The 18309-nt window shown below is 35.3% G+C and overlaps 1 protein-coding gene and 1 pseudogene across 6 annotated transcripts in view; one reads left to right on the top strand and one right to left on the bottom strand.

Annotated features, from left to right (window-relative positions):
* Positions 1–18293, bottom strand: part of ANAPC10 (anaphase promoting complex subunit 10) — a 257736-nt gene extending 239443 nt beyond the window's left edge. For 3 of the 6 annotated variants that reach the window (XM_039876053.1, XM_039876055.1, XM_039876054.1), the window contains exons 1-3: positions 18104–18267; positions 16569–16695; positions 9393–9483 (exon numbers count right to left, since the gene is read on the bottom strand). In XM_039876053.1, the coding sequence (XP_039731987.1) occupies positions 9393–9483; positions 16569–16683 (206 nt within the window). In that variant the 5' untranslated portion in view covers positions 16684–16695; positions 18104–18267. Of the gene's footprint in view, positions 1–9392; positions 9484–16568; positions 16696–18103 lie in introns of all 6 variants that reach the window. The other 3 variants (XM_039876051.1, XM_039876050.1, XM_039876052.1) reach the window with 3 other exon arrangements.
* LOC120613651 (uncharacterized) lies at positions 2676–2794 on the top strand (annotated as a pseudogene).
* Positions 18294–18309: the final 16 nt, after the last annotated feature.

The raw sequence follows: 18309 nt of genomic DNA, 5'->3' as shown, positions 1-18309 counted from the left end.
ACTATTTTGGTAGGGTAGAACTATAGGAGATATTTATTTTCTTCACGATTTCTATGTTTTCTGTATAATTTTTTACAATAAGCATGTGTTCTTTTGGTCATTAGAAAAAAATAGACAATTTTAAACATCAACCAGAAAAACATTAAGAAGTCTATTTAAATGTGCTTTAACAGTTCAGTTCTGGTATAAACTGGCACTAACTTAATGACAATGAGTTCCTTGAACAGAAGTAGTCTGTGTCAAAAGTCAACCTATAAAAACAGCAGGGAATCTGTAGCTCTTAGTGAGGGAACCAAACTTCTGCAGCCCAAGCCATTAATCAAAAGGAATGGGGAAAGTTAAGGACTTTCCCTCAAATAATAAAGACAGATGAAGATGTAAAACGCTAAATACTCAGAAACTGCTGACAGGATAAATACCACTACCAGGTTTTCAAAAGAGGTCAGAGGTATCAAACTGACATCTTTCTGTTTCTGCTGGGCCAGGAAGGAGACATGAGAGGAAGCAGAGGAAGAAGGGGAAATTTTGAAGGGCATGCCAAAGATTTTTTTCCCTGATGAGCCATAAGCAGGCAGTGAAAGGTCTTTCTTATTAGAGATCAAAGATCACAAAGAGGACTTTTTTTTTTTTTTAACAAAAGCAGATCTAAAGGCCAAGTTCTTTGCTCAGAATAATTTTATCTATGAGTTATGAAATTCAGGATAACTTAGTCACTGGAAACTACAAGATAATCAGGGTGAAGTTAGAAAGACAAAGAATAATAACACTATCATTTAAAAAAAAGAGAAAACGGCAGTAGCAGCAAATAGCAAGTGAATACTTTGTGTCTGGCCCAGGAGTAATGTTTTACATGTATTATCTCATTTACTCCCAACCTTGTGACATAGGAGCTATTATCACCTTCATTTTATTGATAAAAAATATATATAACACTCAGGTTTATAACTGGCTTAAGGTCTAAAGGCTAGTAGTAGGTGGGCACTATTGGAGTTCGAATGCATGTCTGTCCGCCTGACATGATCTTAACCACGATTACCTTCCTACTAATTGTACTTAGCTTACTCAACAGTCATTGACAGCAGTTTACAGTAATATGAAGGTGTTTGCAGTTCTTTAAATTTTATCTACACAATGAGATTTTATCCTAAGGTCCCTGTATCCCAAGAAATCACATGTATAATTTATGCTATATACACAACCTCACTAAATTGGCAAAGAAAACTGTGACCTCACCAAAGGTTTAAAACTATTAGTCTAAAAGGTACCCATAAAGCCTTTTAAAATTATTTTTAAATTTTATCTCACAGTAAAATAGTATTGCATAGAAAATTGGGCTCTTTGTCAAACATGGGAAGATTAAAATAAAAGCAGCTTATGAAACACAGTGTCATCTACTCAAATTGCTCAAATCATCATTACAATAATAAACTGAATTCTTACTATATGCCAGACATCCTGCTAAACTCTTAAGACAAGGTATTGTAGGAAGGAGAAGAGAAAGGGTAATACTTCCCCATTTCTGACGGCATAAGTAACACTCCCCGACTCTTTCTATTCCTTTGCCCTCTGCTCTCCTTCTGCTGAGAAAGAGTTGCTGACAGGAAGCAAACATTTACTTCGATCCTTCTTGCCACAAATTTAAAAGGGGCAGGCTCTACCTGGTCCAGTGCTTTCGTCACTGGATGGGTAAGTTGGTTTCATTCTAGGGTTCAAAATTAAGAAACACGCTTGACTGTAGATATAAGCCCTCTTCTCAAACATTGGTTTTGTCAGTTTTACAGATATATTTTGGTCTCCACCTGCTGACTCTTGAATAAATTGTCAATTGATTTGGAATTGATTTGGAAGACATTAGTGACAGCTACTCTTAGCCAACCTAACAGTCCCCTCTCTCTTCTTTCTTCATAACATCCAGCAAGACTACATTCCCCAGCTTCCTTTAAAGCTAAGTATGACCATGTGACTAAGTTATGACCAGTAAGATTTAAACCGAATAACTGTGTGTTATAAAAAAGTTTCTTTAAAAGGAAGACATGTCCCTTTTGCCTTTCCCACCTACTCCTTCCTGCTGCCTGGGAAACAGACATGATGAGTGAAATTCCAATAGGCATCTTGGATCATGATGTAATCTTATGGATAGAATCCATGAGCTAAGAATAGTGGACTGGAAAGCGAAGTAATCTGGGTCCACAACATACTGTGGGGCTGCCATACCACTCCTGCACTGCCGGGATCCTCTTGTATGAAGAGGTAGATGAAATAAATTTCTACCTTGTTTAAAACACTGCTGTTAGAAGTTCTGTTACTAGAAGTTCTTATTATCATTTAATATAACATTGTTATGCCCACATTACAGATGAGAAAACTGAGGCTCGGATCAGGCTAAGCAACTAGTCCTCATTTATACACCTAGTAAATCATAGTCCCAGAATTTGAATCCAGGTCTGTATGACTACACTATATAAGAGCAACTACAAACTCGTGAGAAAGAAGACTTAAAATTAAAACAAAATAGTTATAAAATTCTGTTTATCATTTCCTGTTAACATGCTAGATATATTAACAAAAAACTGAGACATAAAATAAACAAAGAATCCCCATACTTTCCTAAAATGAAAAGCAAACAAATGAGATATATACATATACATATATGTATGTATAAAAATTACATATAAGTCTACAGCCATGAGACCCTGCATGTGTCCGATCGCATCTAACCTTGGAAGCTAAGCAGGGTCGGGCCTGGTTAGTACTTCGTTGGGAGACCACCTAGGAATACCAGGTGTTGTAGGCGTTAAAAAAAAAAATACATATATGTACACACATACACACACATATATAGATATAAATGATTGCATTTCTTCTTTGTTCCTAGTACAGGTGGAAAATGCCCTCTTTGGGTAAAAGTTTGTTTCTAATCAATGTTAACAGGATGCTAAAGGGAAAGTTTACACTGAAGATTAAGACAACAAAGATCATGTTTTAATAGGACATATAAGCCCTTAATGCAAAAATTGCAGCAGATTTGGTTAAAAAGAAAATCAAAACAAACAAGCAAAAAGTCAGGGATGTCTCCCCATTCAGGAGTAACTGTTACAGAACTTGCCCTCCCACTATGAACTAGAATAAACAGACAACATATATGAAAAACTGTCTGCAGACGTTGAACAGGCAGCATAGGACGGAGTCCCGAGAGAATGGAAACAGACCAGGTGAGCCCCATGAAGAACCTAACGGAATCTTGCCGACTCACAGAGTTGAGGAAGGAGCTACACCGAGAAGAAAATCCAGAAATGCACGAGGAGTCCCCTTGAGTCTTTGAATGAATACCAATCTGCACATGCATAGGATGACACTGGACGAAGACATGCAAAAATCAGCAACTGCTGGGGAAAGAACAATTACTGGGAAGCAGTAAGCCAAAACATTCCCAGAGGTCACACAGGGCAGGGAATCAACAACCAAAGTGGAGATTTCAAGTATCTCTTCAAATACCTAGGACATTCATTTGAGATCCCAAAAGATCAAGCCTTAGCAAACAGAGAGGCTAACCTTGCCCTAGAGAAGTGACCTTAAAAGAGTGGTCTGGGAACCTGGGGGTACTTCAAGACTCTTGCAGGGGACCACATGGACACAACTATTTTCATAATAATACTAAGATGTTATTTGCCTTTTTCAGAATCATTCTCTTATGAATGAATATACAGTGGAATTTTCCAAATGCTATCTGACATGGGATGTTGTAAAAGATTTAATGAAAAAGCATATATATGAGACTCCAGCTGTCTTCTCTTAAGCAAAACACCAAAGACACACACACACACACACGCACGCACACACGCACGCACGCACACAAACACTTCTATTTTTTGTTTGTTTTGGAAGAGACAGTGATTTTTTTTTCATTAAAAAATGTTATTTATGTTAACATATAATAGGTTATTTAATTTTAGATGAATAAATACTTGAAAATTCCTCAGCTATAATATCTAATATGGTAAAGATTTATACAAAAAATAAACAAAAGATCTTTAGAGACCTCCATAAAAGTTTATAGAATGATATAAAACCTAAAAGTTGGAGAACTGGTATCCCAGAACAGGGATCGGCAAACCACACCTCACAGGCCAAATGTGGCTTGCCACTTATTTTTATAAAGTTTTATTGGAACAAAGCAACACCCATTCACTTATATACTCTTCACAGCTGCTCTTGCACTGCAATGGCAAAGTGGAGTAGTTGTAACAGCCTAAAATATGGTTTGCAAGGTTCAAAATATTTATTATCTATCCTATTACAAAAAGTTTGCTGACCCCCATGCTAAAGGGTACTCTAGACCCACTGTAAAGAGGCTTAAAGCCAAGGATCAAAAAGATCAGATTGATTCTTGACTAATTTAACTGCCTGCCAGAATAAAGTCTAATCCTCTTTAAAAAGCCAAAAATATTAGTACTCAACAAGGTAAAATTTACTATATCCAGCACCTAATCAAAAATTACTACAAAGAATCAGAAAAATACGACCTATAATGAGAAAAAAATCAGTCAATAAAGACAGATATAGAAAAGACAGATGATGGAATTAAAAGACAAGGACTCAAAGAGAGTAAACATGAATATCTACCTATAATCTACCTAAAAGTGTACAACAAACCACTTCAAAATTTAGTGGATTTAAAAACGTCATTATTTTGTTTATGAATCTGGAATTTAGCCAGGGCTCAGAGAATGGAAGGCTCCACACAACGTCAGATGTGGCAACTTGACTTGAGATCTGAAGGATCTACATCCAAGATGGCTCATTAATATGGCTGGCAAGTTGGTGCTGGCTGTCAGCTGAGAGCTTAGCTGAGGCCTTGGGCTTTGCTTCATTTCTTTATGGGCTTCTCCATTTCATGTGAGTTTTCTCACAGCATGGTACATAGGCATTGAGGGAGAGAATGACTTAAAAGAGAGAGAACAAGGCAGAAGTTGTATTGTCTTTTATGATCTAGCCTTGGGACTAACAATATGATAACATCCACACTCTATTAAGCAAGAAATCCACAAGGCCTGGCCAGATTCAAGAAGGAAAACACAGATGCCACCTCTTGATTAGATAGTAGCAAGGTTGTAGAAGAGCATGCACAATTGCAACAGGAAATAATGTCATAAGCACACTGGAAAATAAAGCCTACCATTAATATGTTCAGAAAATTAAAAGAAAACTTAAAATGAGATAAAAGATAAAATGGAATTTCTAGATAGAAAAAAGAAATCTGAAATAAGAAATTCGTTGGATGGGATTAACAGCAGTCTAAACATCATAGAAGGCAGTGGACATAATGATATAACTATAGAAACTTTTCAAAATGAAGCATAGAAAACAAAAAGCTCTCATCCACCATTAAAATGAATAGATATCAATAGTCTATAAGACAGTATAAAGCAGAATAATATGTAAATGGAGTCTCATACCTATGATAAAGTTTAATTTATAAATTAGGCACAATATCTAATAATAAAATAGAACAATTATAACCAATCAATGAGATATCACACCAAAGGAACAAGCAACATAAAAAAATTAGACTTCATCAATATTAAAAACTTTTATAAAAAGGGAACCCACAGAATGAGAGAAACTATTTGGAAATCACGTCTGATAAGGAATTAATATCTAAAACTCAACAAGAAAACAAAAAACCCAATTCAAAAATGGGCAAAGGACTTGAATAGCCATTTCTCTAAAGAAGATATCAAATGGCCAATTAGACATGAAGTGTCTCAACATCACTAATCATTAGAGAAATACAAACCAAAACCATGAGATACCATTCCACACCCATTAGGATGGCTATTATCAAAAACGACAATAACAACAAAAACAGAAAACCAGTGTTGGCATGGATGTGGAGAAATTGGAACTCCTGTATATTGCTGGTGTGAATGTAAAATGGTGCAGCTGCTATGGGAAACAGTAGGGCAGTACCTCAAAAAATTAAACATACAATTACCATTTGATCCAGCAATTCCACTTCTGGGTATATACACAAAAGAACTGAAAGCCAGGACCCAAACAGATATTTGTATATCCATGTTCATAGCAGCATTATTTACAATAGCCATAGAGTAAAAACAATTCAATGAAATATTATTCAGACTAAAAATGAATGAAATTCTGATACATGCTACAACATGGATAACCCTGAAAACATTATGCTAAATTAAGCCAGACACAAAAGGATGAATGTATGATTCCACTTATGCAACAAAGTTAGAACAGTTAAATACATGGAGACAGGAAAGTAGAACAGTTAAGACCAGGGGCTGGGGAAGGGAGGGCAATAAGGAGTTATTGTTTAATGGATACAGAGTGTCAGTTTGAGTTGATAAAAAGTTCTGGAGGTATCACCAAAGGCCTAGGATTTGAGGAAGGACTAAATGATGATGAATGCACCCTCATCAAGAGAACTGCACGTGAATCATCCAGAGCACTAAGTAACTGTGGAAGTAGATTCTTTCAGCCATAAAAGCATCCAAAAGATAGTTAGCTTTAAACATATATTTAAGCACAGAGAGCACCAAGACTAGATCACCAAGATAGAATTGCAATTTAACCTAGACTATACAATATAATAATTAATTTTCCTTCTCCACTTCCATACCAGCAGGCCTAGAGAGTTCAGAAATTAGTTAAGAATATGGGAGAAGATAAAAGCAAGGTAGGGAAAGAAAAGCAGGCCACATCTTTATTCTTTCATTCACAACAGACTCAAGCTTAGGGAGAGGAATAAATCTTACAAGAAAGTAAAGCAAGTCTGAGCCTTTCACTATTAGCTAGGACTGATCGTTTTCATTTCTAATCTATCTTTTGCTATTTGAAATGAACAGAGAACTGTATTTATTACCCCAAAATGTCATACCTGCTCCTCTTCGAGTTCTCATCTAGGGCAAGGCAATAATTTGTCCCTGATTTAAAGGAGGGATGAGGTCTAAAATTAAATGCTACTGTGTAATTATGCACTACAAGCCCACCTTGACACATCAGCAATACATACTAATCATTCCCAAAATCTACATGCTCAACTAGCTGAGAAACTGCTACAAGAATTAAGAGTTGTTTATTTTCTCTGTGAAGGAGAGAATACCTAAGGAGTTAAATATTTTGTTTCATCTTAACAAAATATAAAGTCTGAATTGAACTTCTTTCAAGCTTACCTGTAATACAATTTCTTTTCAATACAGAAAGTCCTTTCTTTACTACACAAGGTATGCATGAAAATATGTAGAAAATCAAATGGAAGAAAGCTGAACACTGGGCTTACATAATGAAGGTATAAAAGTTAGTTCCTAAGAGTTAAAAAGTTTACTCAATCTTATATTAAACCACGTTTTAGTCATAATCTCTGACAACAAATTTCCTTTAATTCTGGTTTTTTTTATCCATTCGTATTGTACCATGTAGTTGAATGGTAAGGACCAATAAATATCTGGTTGAGATTAATGATTTCCAACATAGTCACAATTGTCTTAAGTTATTAAGCTTAGTACCTACTATTTTTAAAATGATATCAGCACTTTGATTTTTTCCATTTGCTCTTTTTAAAAATAAGGGAGAAATGTAGTAAACTATTCAATGATTGCACAAATGGTTTGGTTTTTTTAACAAAGATGTCTAAGTGCTGAAACTGCAGTGCTATCATGCAACAGGTCCTAGTGTTCATCTGTTAACTAATATTTTTTAAAAATCTAAAACCCTACAAAATTATAAAGTATAAAAGTTATGGACAGTCTTCAATTTGGAGAGGAGGAGAAATTAATTTATATGATTTGGTTTAAGCAATTTACAGCCATACATGTGTTGGTATTTATGTGTATTCATGATACCACTCAATTTATAAACTACTTTTTGTTCAAAGTGTTTTAAATGGCAATGGCATTTATGGCTATCAATGCTCTCATTCAACTAGATTCTGGGAAATATTGATCTTTTTAAAAAATTTTTATTTATCTCCACTGTTAAACCATCAACCCTTCTCTTCAAAATGAAGCTAACCAGAAGAACTTCAACTGTTCTTAACAGTCTCCTGTTCTTCACTATTTCAAAAGGTTATTTTTATTATCATTTGTTCAATACATTGGCCTTCTGTATAAAACCGTATTTGCTGGAAAAAACCCTGCTATTCCAATATAATACAATTAAATAAGGACACATATTATACAACTTTGAAGCAATAACCTCGTTATCACAGAGAAGCAATTTACCCTGCACTATACAATCTAACGATTAAAAGCAGTGGCTCTTGAGTTGGAGTACTTGTGTTCAAATTGTAATTTTGCCACTCACTTGCTATGTGACCTTGGGCAAATTACTTACCTTACCTAAGTCTCTGCTTCTGAGACCACAAAGAATTAAAAATAACAGTAAAGGTTAAATGAAATGAATGGGTAAGGCATTTAGCAAAGTATCTGGTATTTTAAGTCTTTAAAAAAATATTACCCGGTTTTTATTTCTGGTGTATATATATTTCATACCCTAGGACAGGAGTTAGCACACTCCTGCCCACTGATTGAACCTCATGCACCACCTACTCTTGTAAGATAAAGTTTAATTGGAACAGCTAAATTCAGTCATTGTGCATTGCCTATGGCTGCTTTTGTGCTATCATGGGATAAATGAGTAGTTGTAACAGAGACCAGACACCCTACAAGGCTTAAAATATTTACTACCCAGCTTTTTCATAAGAAATTTGCTGATCTGCAACCTAAGAAGATAATAACAAACTAAAAACACAATGCTATAGGTCGTTAAAATAGATGCCATAAATGGAATAAGATAACCAAGTTAACTGGTTTCTATCTATGTCAATAAATTCAAAGCAATTGACAAACGAAATGGCTGTTTTCCTCCCCGCCCCCAATAATTTGAAAACTGAAAATGTCCTTAAAGGTTCTATGTTAAAATATTTTTTTTTCCAAATGGAAGTACAAATTTGAGAAGTTATATGAATAGTCTATAGCTAAACTTGGTTTATAGGTTTATAAACTAAGTCTACCCCTGATAATGAACTTACTACCATCACTCCAGGTGTACTTAATGCAGTGCATCAAGTCATTGTGCTGGGTCATAAGCAAAGCATATTTTTCTGAGATAAATCATGTTGAAAGTATATTTGAGAAATATCTACATTAAAGGAACTGTGTATGTAAGGTACCATAAATTCATAAAGAATAAGACAAAGTAAACTTAGAACAATCTAGTGAGCAGAATAATAATCTCTAAGACTGATCAAAAGCAGAGTTAAATGCATTTCACTATAATTTCAATATTTTTTAAACCTTATGTATGTAAAATGGATTTCTTTGTCCACTTATAACCTACACAAATTGAAAAATTCAAAAATGTATTACCTGAATTGGATGTTCACTAAATGAGGTTGGGAGCCATCTGATTGCCAGTAAGTTTCTAGATTGTCATCTCGTAACTGATCTACTCCAAAACCTAAAGACAAGTGACGATAAATTCTCATGATAAAGAAAGAGCTATATATTCAAAACATAAAATTACCATGTATATTTGTCCAGAAAGTTTGACAAACAGGATGGTCAGTAGTATGAAATTTAAATTAACCAGAATTCTTCTATGTTCTTAACCAGACCTCAACCATTAGAAGAAATAGCACTTGCAAACGAAAACGTTTATATTAGAACTGAGTTTTCTTGGTTGTTGGCCCTAATTTTTAAAGAACATCTTCTAAATATACTATGTGTATATTTATATTCACTTCACAAATGTGAACTCTGATTGTTTTACACTGCTACTTAAAGATTTCCAGTGGTTCATACTAGCTATACAATAAAGTATGAACTGTTTAATAAAGTCCCATGTGATCAGGCTTTTCCCTAACTTCTAGCTTCATCTAGGCCACCTCGTTCTGTTCTAGACTTACGGACCACCTATAATTCTATGAATGAGCCACCTTTTGTCTAAGCTGTATACCTTTGTGCATACTGTTCCTCTCGCCGTTATATCCTTACTCAGTGAAATCCTATCCTTGCTCCATCATGCAGCATAAGCGTCATCTTCATGAAGACTTCTCTGATCCTTTCAGGCAGAGTCAACCACTTTCTCTTCTGGGCTGCTACTGCACTGAGCCCGTACTTTGTGGCAAAGCAGCATGACATAGTGGGTCCTGACTGCTTGGATCTCAGCATTCTCACTCATTATGGGATCTTTGCCAAATTACTTAATATTTCTGTACTATAGTATCCTTATTTAGAAAATGATAAAAATACATTATAGTACATACTTCGTGTGACTTTTGGAGATTTTATTGACATAATTGCTTATTTTATATATGTAAGTACTTAGGACAAGATATGTCATTTAGTAAGCACTCAACAGAAGTTACACATTATTATATTGTACAATAATAACTAGTTTAAAGCCATGAGTCCTCCAGTAGATTGACAACTCCTTGACAGCAAGGGTGGTGTCTTTTTTATCATTAAATCTCTAACAATATTCTAGAGCAATTGTTTACTGACTTGAATTGAAAAATACCTGACCATAGAGAAGCAAAGTAAAGGTTAAACAATTAACTTTCTTATGCTGTTTCTCATTAATAAAGAGTAGTCAGTCATTTTTAATGTGTAAAATGATAATCATATCAATGATATATCACCGATGGACTCAAAGCTCAAAATCACAGGGAGTAAAATGGATGTATGACCCTACACTGATAAATTTCATGACTTTCATATCCGACACATTTTTAAGTGGTCTCACCACTCTTTTAATCGTGTCAACTGTTGTCTTCTGTATCTGGATGATATCAGAGCAGTGGGGCATCTTCAGGGAATCAGTGACTTCTACGTGTTGCCCTCTGCAAATGCTATAGCATAAAAGAATGTGAACTGGCACTGATTCATACATTACTGACACAGTATGGCACTAGTCGAATTAGGTCAAGCAATGGAAGATATTCAATTTGGGCAAAATCACAGAAGTATTTGATGTTATAAAGAATATGAGAAACTTCTGAAGCAGTCTAGGATATGAGATCATCCCTATTCAAAAAAAAAAAAAAAAAAGGCTATATAAACCACAAATTTTTCTTGAAAAAATGAGAGCTTGAACCACGCAGCAACTAAACAGCCTCAAATTCAAGAAGGGGCAGCTCCTAGGCTCAGGAGAAAAAGGACATAGTATCGTTCCAAACTGTGGGAGGCATAGAAGGAAAGAACATTGACCAGATAACATTGACCTAAGAATAAATCTGGTTGGACTTTAACAAATTACTAAAGGCCAAGTGTGGGCTAACATAAAGTATAGCAGCCTTGGAAGTCCCAAACACAAGGGGAACTCACGTTCCTTTCAGACTCTTTTCCAAGGGCCCTCACTGTACATACCAGAAAGATCTAGGGGAAAGCTGGAGAGTGGAAAGCCTACTTCCGTGGTACATGCATAGAGAAGAAGACTGATTACCACTGCAGGAAAAGCAAAGAGCCCCACCCTCCTTCTAAAAGGACTTAAGCTGCTGGGAGAGGAGCATCAAACGGGTTGACTCCAGGACACAAACACAGACCCATCCTCGCTGAGAGAAGAGTAAAAGAAAAAAACCTCTACCCCTGAGGGAGAAGCAGGACACAGTCCGTCCTACGGACATGGAGCAGAAAACTCTCTCCCACAAAAGACCAGCCACAGATACAAGACTGAGTTTGGTTATCATAGGAGGGCCTAAAATGCTAAGAAAGCCCTACCCTGGAGACCGGGCATAAAGGGTTTGTTTAAGACAAACTGGACCAGAAAAACAGAGAACGAGCCCTGCTTCTCATCCCCACACTGAGTAACGAGGCACAGTATTCTAGTGCTGGAAGCAGGGCAAGAGTATGGAGAGAGACACCATCTGAAGTACATGGGTACAGAGAAAGGTGAAACTGAGAGTCAAGGAAGCACACTAAGAAAACTTCTCTGGAACAACAGATCCCACCATAAGCCCTGGGCATCTTTAGAGGAATATGAAAATCCTGTGAGGTACTGTCTATATATGAGAGTTGGCATTCAATAAAAAATTATGACAAACAAGAAAGGAAAACAAATATTATCAAAAGACAAAGCAATCAATAGAAAAACACTCAGATATTACCCAGATGTTAGAATTATTGGACAGGGATTTTAAATAACTATAATTAATGTTAAAGAAAGCAGGGGAAAAAGTAGATGAAATGCAGGAACAGATAGGGAATTTCAACAGAGATGAAAACCCCTTTAAAAGTCAAATGGAAAAGCTATTTAAAAAAAAAAAAAAAACCATACCAGAGATGAAAGATTCTTTAAACAGAATACAGAATCATCAGTAGATTCAATAAAGCCAAAGAAAGAAGCAGTAGACTTGAAGGTAGGCCAATAAAAAAATACCCAAAGAAAAAAAGAGTGGAAAAAAAATAGAAAACCTAAAAACTATGAGACAATACCAAATAATCTAGCATATGTATAACTGAATTCCCAGAAAGATAACGGAGAAGAAATAGGGCAAAAGAAATACTTGAAGAAATAATGGCCATGAATTTTCATAAAATAATGCAAGACATCAAACCAGAAGATCCAAGAATCTCAGTGAATCTCGTGCAGGATTATACATACACAGACACATATACATGTTGATACATCAAATTGATATTGCTGAAAATCAAAGATAAAATCTTAAAGGTAGCCAGGAAAAAAAAAAAAACGTCAATTAAAACAGACTTCTTTTCAGAAACTATGCAAGCCAAAAGATAATGGAATGACATCTTTAAAGCAGTAAATGGAAAAACCTGCCAACCTAGAATCCCACGCAGGGAAAAGATACAATAATAAAAGCAAAATGAAAACTTTTCCAACCTAACATTGCTAGCAGACCTGCAATACAAAAAATGTGGAAGAAAGTTCTTTAGGCATAAGGACTACAATACCAGACAGAAATTTGAATCTATTCAAAGAAATGAAAAGTTCCAAAAATTGAAAAAATTAAGGTAAACATAAAAGGTATATTTTTATATTTTAATCAGTCTAAAATATAATTGGCCCTTTTAAACAAAAATAGCAACAATATATTCTGGAGCTTAAAATATGAAAGTAAGAGGTATGACAAAAATGGCAGAAAGGATAGGAGAAAGAGCTGGAAAGGATTGTTGAAGGATTCATGTATCATATCTAGTGGTATAATACTGCTGGAAGGTAAATTGTGATAAAAGGCAACCACTTAGGGCAGCCATGCAGAAATTTCAAAAAGAATGTATAACTAATAAGTCAGTAGTGGAGATAAAATAGAATCATAAAAATACTGAATTCATCCGAAAACAGGAGAAAAAGAAGGAACAAACATTAACAAGAAAAGGAAAATAAATTCCGATAGTTTTAAATCTAATTACATCAATAGAAACATTAAGTGTAGATGGTCTAAACACTCCCAATTAAAAGATAAAGAATGTCAGATTAGATAAAAAAGCAAGACCCAATAATATGCTGCCTACAAGAAATCCAGTTGAAATATGAAGATATATAGTTTAAAACCAAAAGGAAGAACATCCAGTTTCCAGTCTGACATGTAAAGAGCTTGGAAGATGTCACTCTCATCTTTACAACACAATGAACTAACTAAAACCAGTAATTCTTAGGTACGAAAAGAATTGAGGTCACAGGGAAAACTATCACCCAGAAAACTGAAGAGAGAGGTGAGCACCATCTCTGGAGTCGGCAACTGGTAGGAAAACTTAAAAGAGTAATTGGCTAATTGACAAATCGCTGGAGACTGAGTGTGGACTGGCTTGAGAGAGAAAAACTCCTGGAAGCCCAGTCTTAGGAAGGCTCTGCATTTTCATGAATTTTACCTCTAGGAGCCCCACCAGGTTTTCTTCAGGGTAAAGATCAGAGAAAATTCTCCAATGCTCCCTGCAAAGGGAGAGTGAAAGTAATGATTGTAAAATACACCCAGAGCATTCTGTTCTCAACAAAAGCCTGTCTTCAAGAAAAACTGTGTTAGTAACTAACATGGGTTTTATCACAGCCTTACTGACATGAGGAGGAAAATATATCCAATTCCAGCCTCCTCCAGCTTCACTATCTCACCTAAGAGGGAAGAAAGGTGAGAAGCACTTGTAAAGGTCACAGCCATGAACACAGGCCCACTAAAAGATTGAGATCTAGCCACAGGATTACAGAACACTTTTGTTCCTCCTAGAATTTAACCACCATATCAACAGGGCTCCTGTACAACAGGAAGTTATTAAAAAACTGCAAGCTCAGATATCATTTAAAGAGTCTCTAGGGAAATTCTAAAATAACAGGGGAAACAAAAACTAGGACACTACAGGAATTTCAGCCACTGAATCTTAGCCTTTATCCAGTAGTCAGAAAATCAGTATGGATGTAACTGAACTGAATAGCACCATCAATCAACTGGATCAAATTCATATTTATAGATTACTTCACCCAATAACAACAGAATACGCAAGCTTCTCAAGAATATACAATTCTCCTCAAGCTCATGTGTAACATTCACCAAGATGAAGCACATTCTGGGTTATAAAATAGACAAAATTTTTTTAAAGAACAGAAATCATACAAAATATGCTCTCAGACCAGAGTACAATTAAACTAGAAATCAATAACAGAACAAAAACTGAAAAATCTCCTAATATTTAAAGATTAAACAACATATGAATCACAGAAGTATCAAGAGAAATTTAAACATATTTGAAACTGAATGAAAATACAAATTATCAAAAATTGTAGAATGCATCAAAAGCAGTGCTTAGTGAGAAATTTGTAGCATAGAGAGATATATATATATGGAGAGAGACAGAGATCTAAAATTAATAATCGAAACTTTCACCTTTGAAAATTATATAAAGAAGGGCAAATTAAATCCAAAATAAGCATAAAAATTAATAAAAATCAGAGCAGAAATCAATGTAACCGAAAACAGGAAATTAATAGAGAAGAATCATTAAAACCACAAGCTGGTTCTTTGAAAAGGTCAATAAAATCAATAAACCTATTCAAGGAAAAAAAGAGAAAACACAAATTACTAATATCAGAAACAAAAGAGGGACCATCACTAATAATCCCATGGGTAATAAAAAAATAAATAAAGAGGTATTATAAACAACTTTATGTGCACGAATGTGACAACCTAAATAAAATGGACCAATACCTTGAAAGACACCATCTACCAAAACTCACGCCACAAGAAATAGATAATCTAAATCTATTACAAAAATTAAATAAAAAATTAATAACCTTCCAAAAGAAATCACCAAGTCTAGACAGTTTCACTTGTGATTTCTATCAAACATTTAAGGAGGAAATTATTCCAATACTCTACAATCTACTGCAGAAAAAAGAAGCAGAGAGACTAATTCTCATTCTATGACAGCTGCATTATCCAAATACCAAAACCAGATAAAGACCCACAAGAAAGAGAAATTAAAAAACAATCTCTCTCATGAACACAAATACAAATATCCTCAAGAAAATATTAGTAAATAGAATATTATTTTTTAAAAAAATTATATGCCACAATCAACTGAGATTTATTCCATGTATGCAAAGCTGGTTCGACATTCTAAATCAAATAATGTAATCCATCACACCAACAGCCTAAAGGAGAAAAGCCATGTGATCATAGCAATAGATGTAGAGAAAGCATTTGAGAAATTTCTTTGGATGATGGAAATGTACTGTATTTGATTTTGATGGTACTTATATGACTATCTGTGTTTGTTAAAATTCATAGAACTATATGCCTAAAAAGGGTGAATTTTATTGTACGTAAATTAGACAGACCTCAATAAATTACTGATGAGAGAGAAAGGAATTGTAAAGGGAAACAAAAGAGGCTTGGTTGGGAAGATGGCTATTGGAGTCAACATGTAAATAGTACAAGTTCCTGAAGGAAAAGCAACTACTAAACCAATAACATTATAAAGTTCCTAAAGCTAAAAATCTTTCTCTGAGCTTGCACCTACAGGTAGAAAATGCCCATCAAATTAGAGAGATGAGAAAAGACACACATGTATCCTGCCATATCCTGGCCAAAGTCTCGAACTCTAAAAACAAATAGGAAAAGGGTAAATGCTTCCTGAAAGAAAGAACAAGTTATTTAGAAAAAGAGAGAGAGAGGCATAGGCCTTATTTGCAAAATGACAAAAGAAATAATGGTAAAATAGCGTCCACAAATTTTTGAGAAAAAAACTGACATTCTAGAATTCTATTCTAACCAAGAGTAAAATAAAGTTATTTTGGAATATCACTCAAAAAATGTATCACCCACTTATCCTATCTAGAGAAATAGCCAACAAAAAAATGCTAACTAAATAACTGAATAATAGAGATGAGGAAGATAAACAGACCTTATGACATATGCAGTTCAATTGAAGTGGATATTAACAAAACAATTAGGAAGAGATATATAACAAATGACAACCGATTAAATTTAGTTTTAGAATTAAAGAATATAAACAAAAACAATACTAAAGTCATTCCAGAGGACAAGGAAACGGTAAGTAGTTACTGTAAACAGATTTCTCATTTTGTTTTACCTGGCTTGCAAGATGAGAGTGACCAAACAGCTTGTGACCCAATTTCCCGTACTGTTCCAGTCCTTTCCAACTGCTTAGGGTCAGCACCAGGAGGAGTCTTGTTTGGTGTGGTCATTTTAAAAATATTCTATGTGGAAAAAAAGAATATCCATATTATACCAGGACCTGCACATCTTTTTTAAAAAAGTAATAAAATTTTAATTACAAAAGGGATCACAAATATATCCTTGATATTAATCATCATCTTCAAATGCTGTTAACATAACTTAATCGCTGTAATTTAAAAATCTTATGAATTCAGTTATTTCTAAAATATGACTTACAAGACGAGCAAAGAAGCAGAGTATAGTAGGCAAAAGGGCACAGGATCAGGACTTTTTCTTCAGTTCCTCCTTTAACTAGCCTAGACTGTGCAGGTCTGGGCTTTATTTCTCTTCCTGTCAAAGAGGTCACCTTGATCTATAATTCTATAATGATGCACAGTTCTACACTCCTATGAGTAAAAATTCTTAATTCAAATGAAGTTTTTTTTTCCCTCCCTAGAAAACTCAGATTGAAATACTCTTCTTCCAGGAACATGTAAACACTGGTCTCCATTTTAAATAATCCATTAAGTGATGTAGAGAAAAATCACGTCTCCCAACCAGTTGTCCAAAGGTCCCTTTATATATGTTCTTGCCACAGAAGATAATAAAGTCAGAAAAATGGCTTCAAGAACTAAAAGTGAGTAACTGGCCTATTCAAAATCAAAAGTTTACTTCATCTTTCACAAATTTTGTTAACCTTGGCAAGTCTATGCAAACGTGGGGAAAAAATACTTCTTGAATAGTGAACAATCTGTAAAACTGCTTTGTAATGCAAAGTTATAGCTACTGAATGTCGTTATACATGCTATTATTATTATAAACCTAGACCAATAGTTCTGTATGTCATCTTCTTGACACCTATTGGATTTCACTTGTTCCCTAACCTCCACACAAGCATTTAATACTCACTAGATAATAGCAGAGTCGCTGGAGTGTAAATTTCATAAAGGCCTAAAACTTAAATGCTCTACTAGCAATTTACTGAATGAATACATGGAAGAATCGATTCAATCATAAACTAAAGTATTTGCCACACGCAAGTTAAGATCTACGATGAGACAATTAAATCTCTCGCCATCATTACAAGCTGAATGTCTTGTCACTGTCAAACGCCCAAAAAAACAAAAACAAAAACAAAAACAAAAAAAGGCCTATCTCTCTACTGGAGCAGAATTCAACTGCCGGACTTGGTACTGGACGCCACCAAGTGGAAAAAACATGGAGCTCGAATAAGACTGGGTTCCTGGCCACACAGTTCAGGAGCTAAGATCCAAGAGGGAACGCCACAGCGAGCAGTGTCTGGACGAGACTCTGCTGGCCCTGCTTGACGCCTCTGCTAGGAGTGCTAGAACGGGCAATGGCTAAGGCTCCACTCCTGACCCACCAGCCTTGAGGAAATTAGAAGCAGAAAAAAAGACTGAGGTTGAGGAAGAGAACGGATCTGCTTACCCTAGACCCACTCACCACGTCCGAGAAAACCTCATGCACTTACAGCTTGCTGACCCGGCTTGCTGCAGCTCAGGGTGTGAGGATTCCTGCAGCTCCGCGCCACTCCCACTTAGCTTCTCTGGATAGCTTGGTTTCCCCAACCGCGGTGAATTGGCGTCGCACCACAATGACGTAAGTCCTCGCCGTCTCGCCCGGCGCTCCCTGTT

The sequence above is a fragment of the Pteropus medius genome, unplaced genomic scaffold, assembly GCF_902729225.1.
Source record: "Pteropus medius unplaced genomic scaffold, Ma_sr-lr_union100, whole genome shotgun sequence".
NCBI classification, from domain to species: domain Eukaryota; kingdom Metazoa; phylum Chordata; class Mammalia; order Chiroptera; family Pteropodidae; genus Pteropus; species Pteropus medius.
Note: the sequence above shows the minus strand (reverse complement) of the source record. Positions and strands in the feature narration are given on the sequence as shown.